Source organism: Diadema antillarum, unplaced genomic scaffold, assembly GCF_040938485.1.
Source record: "Diadema antillarum isolate AM-2024a unplaced genomic scaffold, OU_Dant_1.0 seq00000415_RagTag, whole genome shotgun sequence".
Lineage (NCBI taxonomy): Eukaryota > Metazoa > Echinodermata > Echinoidea > Diadematoida > Diadematidae > Diadema > Diadema antillarum.
In genome coordinates, this window is record NW_027271401.1 from 154,363 (window position 1) to 168,686 (window position 14,324).

The 14,324-nt window shown below is 38.2% G+C and overlaps 1 protein-coding gene across 2 annotated transcripts in view; it reads left to right on the forward strand.

The window, feature by feature from the left end:
* Positions 1–1,922: 1,922 nt before the first annotated feature.
* Positions 1,923–14,324, forward strand: part of LOC139732359 (uncharacterized) — a 30,305-nt gene continuing 17,903 nt past the window's right edge. The window contains exons 1-4 of one of the 2 annotated variants that reach the window (XM_071643226.1): positions 1,923–2,022; positions 9,369–9,546; positions 11,368–11,502; positions 14,028–14,133. In XM_071643226.1, coding sequence (XP_071499327.1) covers positions 9,379–9,546; positions 11,368–11,502; positions 14,028–14,133 — 409 coding nt within the window. In that variant the 5' untranslated portion in view covers positions 1,923–2,022; positions 9,369–9,378. The remainder of the gene's footprint in view (positions 2,023–9,368; positions 9,547–11,367; positions 11,503–14,027; positions 14,134–14,324) is intronic. The other variant, XM_071643227.1, reaches the window with a different exon arrangement.

The following is a 14,324-nucleotide window of genomic DNA, read 5'->3' on the forward strand; positions in this document are numbered from 1 at the left end:
TGACTATAGTTTTGGAGTGACCATAATTAGGCCCTATGCAGGAATCACCCACTATATAAGATTTTTGAGTGATCACTGAGGTCACTCCAAAATAAGTGAAAAACTTATTTTCACTCCCAAACCACCGTCTACGATTTCATTCTAAATTCACTCTTTTCTGAAATTCACTCCTTCGTGAGTGAATGTTGTTTTGGTATATTCTTTTGAAGATTATGCACAAAAGTGCATCTTTTTTTCCGAACTCCCTTATTTTTTGAGCGTTTGACCTGAAGTTACACACATACATATTGGAGTGCAGATCCACTTTTTGTAGTTGTAGGATGGTATGAGTTGTCGTGGTGACAGGTTTTGTTTTTATTTTTATTTTTTTTTCTTTTTTCTTTTTCATGTAGGACCTATTGAGTTATGTAAACGTCATTTGTTGTGATTGTTACCTTGTATGCACATGTGTTACAGGGCCCCCTGGAAAACAGTACTTGATTAGGCCCTACTGATGGGACCACCCTGTATAAATAAAACGAAATAATAATAATAATGATAATAGTAATAATAATAATAACTCTTTTTTTCCTTTTTTTTTTTTTTTTTTTTTTTTTTTTAGAGAGAGAGAGAATTAGAGTATAAATACGTTGATATATTTCCGGGTGCATCCGAACCATTGCCAACGTTTCCAGTAAGAAGGCCTATATAATACTGAGGTCCTATGACGGGAGGAATTTAGTTTCTTGTGGGCCCTTTCAATTAATATGTTTCTATAGGCTCAAATACATGTATGTTCACGGCAACCATTCTTAGTATATTTCATCAGTATAATATAGGTCCTATATAATAATACTATATTTGTGCACGTCAGTTGCATCGTTGGTTGTTGAGAGCATTACATAGGCCACATCTCTCTCAAAACTCCTCGTAAGTATTTTTTCCCCACAACAATAATAATTACAAAGCAAATGAAAAATGACGCACACTTACACACAACAACAACAACAACAACAACAACACAAACAGCACAAGTCAATATTCCTCACTATCACGGCCAAGTTCACAAAAAAGAAAATAGCGATGGAGACTAGATAAAGTTTATAATAGGGTTACATCTTAGTGCCAAATAATGATATCATAATTGTGTCTTCAGAACTCTCACCTCGCTGGTCACATGCTACTTCGTATGATCGTTGAGCATGTTGACATTGTGTAACAAGGTTTCATCATCTTTTTCTGCTAAAGATGTTGGCTTTAATTCACAGCTATCATTTTGCTGTCTTAAACTGTAATCATTTAAATATTGGACATGGTAATTTTCTCGAATAAGGTTACGACGGATAGGTTTCCCCTGTCTATTAAATTCTCATATTTAAAAATCATTATTCTTATAAGTGAAGAAAATCCATGTCAACCTCTTTTGTTGTAGTTGTTGTTGTTATTCATATCAAAGTTAGATTTTGATATGTTACTGAGCGAATGAAAGCCAAATAATGATTCGTTAGTTTTTAAGCTTCAAAATTTATTGTGGGACATGACGGACAAGATTTAGTTTACGAGGGACAGGAGCGGTCATAAACGTAGGATAAAAACAGACCCAGTTTTTTGGCCCATGCTGTTAGGGCAGACAGGTGTAAATCCTATTTCTGAATAAATGCCTGTCGAATGAACCTGTAATTTCTTCTTAAGAACTGAGCACAATCTCTATCACATGATTCCAAGGCAGCAGCTATCGATATCTTGCGCACACAGTGGCACGAGACCCTGGGCTCGTGCGTCAATAGGTCACATCAGCTGTGCATGTAGTGGACATCTCATACGCACAACGAGCTCGCGCTGTGTATTTACTGTAATCTGGATCTGGCCCAGCCACGGTTCCATCACACAAACCCCACGTCCGGTTGGTTGGCTGGCGCGTCTAGCTAGCTGTACTGTGACTGTACCCACACTTTGCCTCTGAAAGGTTACGCGGATCCATCGAGGGAGAAAGCGGATATCAGAGAAAATTCTACGGTTCGTGACAGGACAGAGGTGCGCCAGGTAAGGGAGGACATTGTCGAGAAAATCAGTATCAAAGCAGAAAACCCATTGTTCTAAATGTAGAATAAAACAATTGAGATTCTGCTACTCAATGTCATGTCACTGTCACTAGTGAGTAGTGTACAGTAGGCTCTCATAAAACTGTAAATTTAATTACGCGTAAACTGTGTCTAGACCCTACGTTGAATGATTGTAAAATACTACTACTATGTAGTAATGTACTAGACCCTATAAATTTACATCAACGTTAGTTGTAGGGTTGTCTGATGATATTTAATTTGGTACACCCGTAATACATTAATACTATACTACGAAAGTAGTGCAGTGCAGTGGTAACGTAGGCCATTTACAAATGGCAGTAAATTGTCATTATCAGCTACATTTTCTAGATACACAATTTAATCAGATTGACCTGACAATGACATTGACAACCTACTCCATGTCCACAACTCCAACTTGACGTTCCTCACACTAACTTGGTTAGACTGTACACAGACGTGACAGATATACATTGTATTTACATGCATGTTTGACCAGTAGGGGTGCTGGTCCGAGAATGCGGATCGTCCGCACAAACGAGGGTATCTTCGTAAACGCGGACAAATCGCGTCCGCGAAAATCGGGATCGGTAGCTTTTTCGCGGACGATCTTTTTCCTCGGGGCTTTGCGGGCTTAGGGGTACCGAACCGCACGTTCTAGATGCGATAAACGGATTCCTCGTGTACAAATACCCCTAGTTCACCGTCTACTTTTGTGGGTTGTCCGTCTTCCCGTGGATTCATCGCGCGAAATGTGAAAGTCGCTGTGCTGTCAATGGCAATACATGTACACGCATCATGGAGCAACTTAACACACCTACGAAGTCACCAATGCACTTTGCAGTGGAATTACGGCAAATTTGAACGGTATGAATATTTCTTATGAATAAAATATTAATTCTAATTATTGTTAATTAATATTCCGATTTCCGATTGTCTGGTTTGGCGACTGTATGCCGGTACCTACAAATCCCGTTGTGAACACATCGTTGTGTTGAAAACTACTTACTAGTAATGTGTTGTATGTCCGACTGCACGTGCGCAGCTACCGACGCTAGTTTCTGATCCCATGTATAATGTATGCATGCACATGGGCATTTAAATGATCAAAGACAAAACGTGAAGTGCTTTAATATTCAAGGAACGGTTGAATAAAACTAACAACAAAACTCTATAAACAAAACAAAACAAAAACAAACGAAAAAAAAATAATTGTGAAACAGTGGAAACGAAATTATCAAAGATATTTCTTTCGATCGCATCTAAATGATATTCCCATTTTTAAAATCCTTATCATCAAATGATTTATAAAATAAACTTGAAAATGGCTCCCGTAAGCGAGTACTGCAGCAATTTTAAAGACTGGTCGCACTACAGTTATAGAGTATGCAGTGCTGATAGTTTAACCAAACTGTGTTTGATTTTATGAATCATTGTATCTATGAGGGTGAGCTCTCACCTGTAGGTCCGGCGGTAGCACGCCCGTCATCGTGGAGTCAAGTGAGGGGAGAGGCCAGTGCTATGGTAAGAAAAGTTACCAGAACTTCGCACATGATGGCCCACACGCATGCTTCATTAATTGGTCGGTGAATGATGATACAATTGTATCACATTTGTTTTATTGGTTATTGCATCATAAGCGCATCATAAGCAGAAACAAATTACATGCGTACTTCTTTAGAAGTGTTACACGTGTGCCACATCAATTCTGTTTGAATCTAGATGCAAGTATACTAACCAAATTACATCTGTTAATTTCATAAAGATGACCTCCAAGAACTGATGGATGTTCACATTCAGGAAATGACAGAGTTGCGTAATGAAGGCCAAAACGAACAAGGTAAGCAACGTTACACATAAAAGTAACATTGATATATTGCTACCAATCTGATTCAGTATTAATATCACACTGCATATTTGTATTTCTCTCTGTGAAACTGGAACATTTCGTAACAGTTTTTTATATATTTTCTTTCCTTGTCTTATGGCACAGATCCCAACAGCACAATCGAAGTTGAGCAAGGTAAGATCGTACGATGTGTAGGATAATGGCAGCCCTGAAATAGGCTCTCCACTCTTCCCTGAATCATTATTAATGCTCAACAATGATTCTGCATGTTGCGTTGGCAAGAGGAGCTGATATGGTGCACTTGCGTTACCACGAACGACATATTGTTACAACGTCGAAGCACATGCAAAAATTAAGATCTAAAAATAAACGTCATTGAGTCGCTCAAAAGTAAAACGTTTATAGCTAAATTTTCGATTGAACGAAGTAATTTCCGGGCGACATTGAAAAAGAAAAATGAACGAAATTTATTCTATAAGGTCCTATAACGAAATGCGGGACGCTTACGATATATGTACAGCATGACTTCAGCACAAGACAAATTTAGCGAGCTTCTCTTTGATGAAGAACGCATCACATTTTTGTGGGTTTAAATAGCAATCGCTCTGCGTTTCAGGGAACTTGCATTAGGCCATATTATAAGATAATCCGAAATGAAATAACGATCGTTTTTTCCGAAGGTTCGTAATTCCAAAACACACAAATTCTGTTTGCAGTGTACCTAGATGTTCGTTGCAAATCCGAAATAAACTACTGTCCGTCATTGCGACATAGTTTGTATAGCATATGACGTTACTGCGAAGATTCATTTTTCCTTGCGTTCAGTAATCCGAAAATGAAATAAGGTTCGCTATTACGAATGTTCCTTAACCTAAAAATGTTTGGAATCTTTGTGTTTCAAGGTTCGTTAATCGGAAATGAAAATCGTTTGTTAATCCGAAAATGAAGAGGTGATTATAGGACTGCTAACAAAAACATACATCATTGTTTTTAGATCAACAAGTCTTCAGATAATGAACCGTTTTCATTTAAGGATGAACGATCTTTTTTATGAACAATGAACCTTATTTCCATTTTATGATAAACGAAATGAAATAACTAACATTTTCTCATTGACGGATGAACAAACCTTCGGAAAAAACGAATGATACCGGTACTTCATTTCGGATAAATGGACTTTCAGCATAGCAAACCTTAAATTTCCTTTTCATATAAAAAGAACCTTTCATTGAAGATGAACAAACCTTCGGAAAATCGAATGATACTTCATTTCGGATTAATGGACTTTCAGAATAACCATAAATTTCCTTTTCATTTAAAAAAGAACCTTTTGAACAACTGTTACGAACCTTGGGAATAGCGAGCCGTAAAACCGACGACCCGTCGAAACGGCAAACCTTTTATAGTACAACGGAAATTAGGAACAACAAACCTTTAGAATAGTACTCGAATCCTCAACTACTTTGATGTGATTTCAAACTAAGCATGAAGTACAAACAACTTTCTCTATTAAATGTACAATATCGATGAAATTTAAGTGATAGCATTGCATTTAATATTGCTTTTTTGCGTATTATGAGTAGTCGATAATCACATATTTGAGTGTTGTTTTTTTTTTGTGTTGTTGTACACAAAATTTTGATACAACGAAACAAAACTGCCGATCCCAAAGACTTTGTTCTAACGTCAGTACACTGTACTTCGGCAAGATACCTTTTAGTGTGCAGATGTGTTTATTTCATGTATAATTCTGCCCACTACACTCTAAACTGCCGAGTTACTTTTGTTGTACACATTAATTATAGTATTTGTTCTTCTCTTTGATTTAGGGAATGATCTTGGTGGACAGAACACGACAGCAGTTCTAAAAATTGATGTTGAAGGGCACGTGTTCATGCAAGTTGGGCTACTCTCAATTCATGTTCGCATGTTCGGCTTGCTCCTCACGAATGTCGGCTTTCCCGGCGGCTCTCAGTACCAGTGTCACGGCGTCATGAAGCATAGCTTGCACTTGTTGTCATGCAATTAACATCCAGAAGTACTGCTCAATGACTTTCCTTCAGCTTGTTCTTGATGGGAATGATGCTGTAACCTTAACTTCTCATGAATTAATTCTGTAGAAAAAGAAAATGACATTTTTATTTCGAAACGGGGAAAACTTGTGTGATATCAAAGTAAGATCATAAAGTGTACGCATAATGTTAAAATATTGTGTACTTGACCAACGGTGTTGTTTATAATGTTAAGGGACATTCCTTCCTGATATGTTGCTGTGTATGAACAGCTATGTGCTTAGCATCTGCCCATTCTGTTTGTAACTGAAAAAAAGTCACCAAACTACATGTATCTTTTTCCGAGGACAAAAGATAAAAAGTCTTGACATCAGCTCCTATAATAAAGTCATACTTTTGTTTGTGCCCTCCTCGGCAACTCCAAGGCCAAGCTCTGTCTGTGCCAAACCGTTTGGTAACTGTTTATTAACAATTAAAGTGCAATTTCACGTTCAATACTCTAAAATCTTTTACAATTTACTAAGTTTATTATTATGTCTGTTATACTTAAATTGTCACTGATCTATTTGTTTCTTTTTTTTTTTTTTTTGCTTTCCAGTACGTTATCTTACTGCTGAATGTTTCATTATTCTAGGCGTACAATGTAATTAGGCTTTGTCTTTTTTTTTGTATTATAATTCTAGTCTATAGCATTATTGTCAGCACAGAAAGGATACATGCATGTATCGTGTACTGTGATACCTGTGCCTATTTTGGTTTAAAAGCTGATTTTTTTGTCTATAGAATTGGCAATAAAATGTGAAGATTTGTGTGTGTGTGCGTTTGTGATTAATTGGTACCGGTACCCGATTTCTTGGCGCTTGTTTCGTTTGTTTGTTTGTTCTTGATGTATGATAACAATTTCCTGGCATTTGGGTATCTCAAACACCCCCAGTTACACATGCATACCCACACAAGACTTCTAATACATGCAGGTTTCGTCAGCGCTATAACATTGAATGGAAAATACTAAATGTGTGTCGTTTTCAATTAAAAATTGTAGTAATTAAATGATAGACGTAAACTGACGTGAAACTCATCTGCCTTTCACATACAAGTCAACATGCTACAATAGGCCGCTTGCAAGAATTATTCACAATTTACAGTATATATCCTGAAGCATCCATGAATCCAAGCTCATCTAGATCTAGAGATCTTCTAAATTTTACATAGATCTACGATTGTAGGTACAATGTTATGCTTGTACATGTAGCTGTATAAACATCACAATGATAGTAGGACATCGATACTCACATTTAGGTTGAAGAGCATTTCACTAATAACACTCGATCCATATTGGTCCTAGAAACGCAAAATTTGCTCGACTTGTTGATGTCGCAATGCGCAGCATGCAGCGGTACAACGAAGGTACGTTTGTACAGTGTATTATAGAGATAGCCCTATATCATACATGTACAACGTATTACATGTATGTCAGCTTCAACTTACAACAAAACATACGCATGGGCACACAGAAAACGGGGAAAGCAGTGATCTCTGTTTATTGCACATCGTCCTTATTTACGAGGGTCAAAGCAAGAAGCAGTGAACAGTCGCGCTTCTGCGTCCTTACTTTTGGGGACAATCATAGTTTTCTAAGCTTATATCGGTTTTTAAGGACGCGTCCTCATTTATCGGGACGCCGTTCGCCGAGAAGTCGGCAGCTTGCGACGTCGTCACCGTATACGAAGACGACCCCCATATACAAATACGATCCTCATTCTCGGACCAGCACCCCTACTGTTGACCGAAAGATCGGTCTGTATCTGGTCGTCTGTGATATGTTCCACAGAGACTGCATCTGGCTTCACAGATCCCCTATGGAGCTGAGGAGAGTGATAACATCAATAAAGATGAAAGACTCCTCCGGACAAACGGATCTTTCTGTCTCCCTGCTCATCTACATATTTGTACATTGTATATTAAGGATCCCTCCTCCTCATGACTATGAGCATGGCCAGGGTGCTCTTGATCATGAAGCCCTGGCTTGGTTTTGGGCCTTGCCTGGGGTGAGATGCTCATTCATGAGACCCCCTGTTCACTTATCATCCCTCTCACATCTGACATATAAATTGTCGCAAGTTTGCACAGTGATTCTTTGTTACACACATGCCCATTCTTCATGATGAAAAGAATTCTGTCTGCGCTTTTTGACAAAAATCAAGTTTTAATCAACCGATGTACAGCGACCCACTGAAACACTGGTATCAGCCGGTTTGCTCAATGCAGGCGCAGGGCTGCCGCATCTATGGCCTGATCTGACTCAGTGCTTTTTGTGCGGCTCTTTTACCTCTCCACTCACGAATCAGCCCCATGAAAATGAAGTCTGACATCATTTTACAAATATTTGCGAAGAGAAAAATAAAATCAGAACTATCTAATCTTAATATGCAGATATTCCAAATTACTATTCCACACCATGGAGTAGACCTGAGTACTCAAATTTGTCAGCAAATCGGGTATAACAGACCTGTTCACTTTCTTGGTGAATTCTGCCATCCAGCAGCATGTTGATGCCTTTCGTGCAAGTGTCCCGCTGCATCCAGCGCAGGCAGTGCGCAAGCCATGTACATGTACATCATCACATCACATCACATCTGATACGGAAGTAGAGGACTGGTCCTGTAGTATTCCGGTCTCATCATGTAGTATTCCGGTACACAATGTATCTGAATTACCGAATTTTTAATACGGTCTACGATGACACCCAGATAAGTTGAAGACTTGAAGAAGGCCATTCAAAGGATTTAATCCTGAGCCTGAGGAGATCCATTCATGTATCCATAGGATGGTCAGGTTATCCACATGCAATCTGGATTAAATTTGTTATGTTTCTGCTTCCAGTGATCATTGAGCTTGGACTTGAAGCTGTTCACTGGTGCTGCCTCGACAGCTTCTGCACAAGGCTTTTCCAAGTACACATGTATTCACTACTCTGTGACTGAAAGAGTTCGATCTTTTACTGGTTCAACACTTTCCTTTATACAACTTAAACTTATGACCGCGTGTAACTTGATCGTTGATAACAAAGAGAACACCTGGATCAAAGTCTTCCTTATGCAAAATCTTGAACACTTAAATCATACACATCGATTCTTTTAGGATGGAATCCCCAAATACTTGAGTCTCTCAGGATATGACAAAAGCTATACGGAAATCTCCCTCTCGTGTGTGCACAAGCTTGCTCTGAAAACCCCACAGCTGGCATCCACTTGCATGTGGCGTACAGCTAGCATACAAACGCAGTCACTATCAACTAGATGTTTACATTCAAAAGCAATAGTAGAATTGTTTTAATTTTGTTCTAATTTTTGAAGCACATTAATAATGATTGGTGCAAACTGCCCTTTCATGGTGTATACTGCATTTTGCTCAGAAAAAGAAATGTATTCAATTTTATGCTTGCAGGTCTTCAAATATGGGGAAACTGACGTGCCAATGCCTAAATATCAATATCCACACCAAAGGGGACGACCTACGACCCCTTGACCCCACTCTCTTGGGTCTCTCCATCGACCAGCTGAGGGCACCATTCTTCGAGAGGGATATTGCGGAAGTGCAGCTTGATCTTGGAGGAGTAACAGAAGTAAGGCAAAGGACAGGCCTTTAAGACAATTTTGATCAAAGATCTGCTTTGTTCTTAAAATCTTGAAGTTTCCATGGTAACTTGTGAAAAAACAACAATAAGAGGCCAGCAGAATGAACAAGTGGGTTCAAAGAGCCTCATTCCTGTGAAACTAAAGATGAAGGAAAGAGTTACTTGTAGCGTGCTTGGAAGGAGTGGTGGAGAATGAAGCCATCGCTATTGGTAATTTTACTTGAAAAATAGAGGCTACTAGACTGTTCGAGAAAATTTACATAGACCTGGAAGTAATATCCTTTCTTGTACAGTAGCAAGTCTTGCCAATTCATGCCATTCTTTGTCTGAGGATGACAAGTGCCATAAAAAAGATAAAGCCCAACCTTCAAATGTATTTGTTCCATGTTCATCGTGTCACTGCTGGCAACCAGGGACAGCCTGGTGGTACAAACTGTAGTGTCGCTGCTCGGAAAGCAGTAGATGATAGGTTCGAGTCCCACTGGTTCCTTTTTTTCTGACATGTTTGTTAATTTACAGATTAGCAGTTGCGATCTTAGGAATTTTGATTTGTAGAGGGAGGCACATTGAAGAAACTCAGACCTGAAAAAAAATCATTGAATAATCACAAGTCTACAATAACTTGATGCAAAGGATATAAAGTTGTTTTTTTTTTTTTTTTGGGTGGTGGTGGTGGAAGGTGAGTGTAAAATTCATGTCAAGAGTTGAAATTTTTAGGGGAGAATGAGTGCTAGCAAGTGTGAGACTATTGAGGTCACAACATTTTCAACTTTATACCTTATTTGCATATCATGTGGTTCTGTTTGTGAAAGACAGGTGACAGCCTATTAAAGTTTCTTTATTTTCTTACTTTCTGGAGGGAAATTCCAATTGTAATGAATTTTCCACTGTTTCATATGCTCAACATCCATGATATTTAATACTTATGAGAGTAATTTGAAAATGGTGGGTTTTCATGTTTAGATAATTTTGTGGGTTGATTTGTAAAGCATGCCACCATGAGGAGATTCCTGTTTGTGACCATACACATGTACACCATGACCCTGTGGTTTATACCAGGAATGTATGAAGACGTCAGCGGAAGTTTCAGGTGGTGGCGAGGAGACAGAAAATCTGTGCCTAGCCGCATTTCGTCACTGACCACCTGTGACGTTTTGCGAGTGTGATCCAGACTGCCGTGTTCAAGGGCTGTGATAAAGTCACAATTGATTTCCTGCTGTCCTTGGCCTGTTGAAAGCAGATATGATCTCTTCCATTTGATTTTGTTGTTCTTGTTAATTCTAATGGCCGTGGAAGTGTCTGACTCATTTTTGCCTCATACAATGTACAGTCGCACACGTGTTTGGGAAAAAATCTGATGTGCATGCACATACATTTGTGGTTCCACTGAATACTTGTGCAATCTTCTGTACATGATCCAGCACTCCGTGGTTGAAAAAGAAGAAGAGGAAAAGAAAGGAAAAAAAAAAAAGGCAGGAGGACGGGGAGAAGATGAGGGGAAGTTGTCACATTTTTACTTAGTATTGTGCACTTGCAGATTTTGCTTCTCTGAACAAACTTTATGCCAGTGCCACAGGGAAGAGTTTGTGAAGATGTAGAGAGGATAATACTCTTCAAATCAATGAAATTGTTTTGTGCCGTGATGGTATGATAGGTTATGTTCTTGATAGAAATCATATCCTTCGCATGTTACGTATCTTTTATAACAATGTATCTGTAAACTCGTCGATGATTCAGTGGATATTTTATTATGCACATTCTTTTTAATAAATTTTCTTGTTGTTGCTTTGTTCACTGTGTAACCCCTAGGAGCAGAAGTGTCTGATTCGCACAGCCACCGTAGCTGACTGGTGTATTCGGACTTGCGTCAACTGTGCAATGCCGGCCTATGCTACTCACATAACCAAAGGTCTCCAGAGGGTGCTTGTAAATACAAATCTTGTGGTAAGTTGATGATGTTTAGAATAATTTTAACACTACAGAACAATAAAGATGTGTTTGCCACTCTCGTAAACTATTCAGGGGCACATACAGACTGTGTATATTAATGCTTTCATAACATTTAGAAACCACACACTTTTTGCTTAAAACAGATTGCCACATCCTTTTATACGTGGAAAACATCCAGTGGAACATTGTATACATTCTGGATGGGCCACTTGACAGGATTTGTGATCTGTAGAATAATGGCCAGTAAAAGAGCTAAATCTGTACAACTTAAAGGGGCATTCCAGACAATTTATTAAATCTAACATCAGGTAGAGTACATCATAAATTGATAGTATCATGTACAGATTTGTGGAATTTATTGTGGTCCTTGAGAAGATATACCAATACTCTAGAAAGCTCAAAATATAATACACTGAACAGGGATGATGACATAGGAGGCTCACACATTCCAGTAATGTAGCAATGTTGTTCTATTACAATGTCAAGTTCACCTGTTTAGAATTTATGTATCTTTTCTTTAATGCATGTTCTGTTTCCTTGAGCACCCACTCCTGCATTCTTATGTGAAACTGCTATATTATGGGGTATTTTCAAAATAGGGAAGATCAGGCGTCTGCTTGATCAATCATCAGCTGAGCGGCTCGTCCATGCCTTCGTCTCCTCCTATCTGGACTACTGCAACTCCCTCCTTGCCGGCCTCCCTCTTTCTCACATATCCCCTCTCCAACGTATCCAAAATTCAGCCGCTAGATTAGTCTCCCTTAGTAGGAGACATGACCATATATCTCCTGTTCTCCGCTCACTCCATTGGCTTCCAGTACATTCCCGTATTACTTTCAAGATCCTACTTCTGACGTACAAAATCACACGTAATCTTGCACCCATATATCTTCAAGACCTAGTCTCTCTCCGCTCCTCCTCTTCTGCCAGACCCCTCCGTTCATCTTCCTCTCTCCAATTACTTCATGGCCCACGTACAAAAACCCGTTATGGTGACCGAGCCTTCTCTTCCATTGCTCCCACTCTTTGGAATAAACTTCCTCTTTATATTCAGAATGCCTCTTCTGTCGAATCATTTAAAATTCTTCTTAAAACTCACCTGTTTAATCAGCTGTAATATATATATATATATTTTTTTTTTTTTTTTCTGGAGGCGCACACAGTTATCAATTATTGTACCATTGTATCACATGTATTTTTCTTTTCTTTTCTTTTCTTTCTTCTTCTTTTGTTACTGTTAACGTTAATTTTGTTAATGTTATTGTGTTTTCTGGTCTATTTGTATGAGTAGCAAAGTGCGCTTTAATAGAAACGTCAGTATGAAGCGCCATATAAATGCAATTATTATTACATATTATCATCCTTGTTCATTTTGATTTGTTATGAATTATTAAAACATTCTTATTCCTCATCCCAGTTTCTGTATCCAAGCTTATACGTCTTTTTTTTGTTTTTTTCTTTTCTTTTTGAAAAAAGTAATCTGAGTATTGATGGGCTGGTACCCTCACTGATCTCATTATCAGTTGTAATAGTAATGATTTTTTTTTATTCAGTGTTGAGCAGTGTTGCCATGTGAACAGGATATTTTTTATCTCCTTTTTCTTTTCGTTTTTGTAAAAGCAATTTCAGAATTGATTGGGCTGGTACCCTCATAGATTGATCACTTTTTGTGATTTACCACATGTGACCACTGTAATATTTGTTCTTTTTTATGTCATGTCGCTATCATTGTTTGTACAGAGCACCGAAATAATCTGTCTGTTTTTATACTAACTATGATTGTAAAACATGTGGAATTCAGCCTTTGGCTGCCAGACATGATTTTTAATAAAACCTGTTCAATTCAATTCAATTCAGTTCAACTCAATTCAATGTAAAAGTTTGAAAATCATCTGCTCTCCTTTAAAAGTATGTATGGATGAAGAATATTTTGTGGGTAATACCAGCATTTGAATGCATTTTGTTCAGGTGGCACCTGTCCCATCATGCGATCACCTTGTAGGTTGAGACTGTACAATAGCAGATCAACTCCTAGCAAAATCATATGGTGGAAGCTGAAATTTGGTTAAACTATACTCCAATGTTGTCCCAGCGATGACATCGCCAAACTAATAGATGGGCCCTAAAGTTACAAATGTCTTGTGTTTGACTTTTGTCGTGTTTTAAAAGTGTGACCATTGGTAACACTGGCTAGCCTAATCTGGTAACATAAGAAAATAGTGTCAATCTTTTTTTCACACTCGAGTATTTTGAATATTTTTAGAGTTTTATTGCAAAGCAAGTAAACCCCATTCATGAAAATTGAGATATTTGCAATGAGAGCTGATAAAAAACAATAAAAATAGAAATAATGGGATTTTTAAATCCAGATTTCAAGAATTTTCCGTATTATGTACAAGCAAGGTATCACTTGACAGTTTTAATTTTGCTCTATCTAATGATGGACTTACTTTAAAGTGTTAAAAATGGCGCTTAACTCTTTTCGCTGTCAAACTCTTTATTTCATTTGTTTCCTGCAGAGTGATGCCGCGACACAGAAAGCCCACCAGTCATCAGACGACCTTTCCCCTCTCTACAGGATAATTCTGCATGAAAAGCCAGAAAAATCAAGCAGCACTAGTCTTGGTAAGCACTGGAAGATTAGCAGTGATAATGTAAATTATAGAGAAACTCCTTTATGATGAGCATGCCTACAAGAAGGTTCTGTAAAATCAGGAATGTTCGCATGCATTTTAATTTCACGAGAGCCAAGATTCGCAACATTAAAATGCACATGAAAGTTCTTGTCCTCACTATATGCATTGAATGTTACAGGC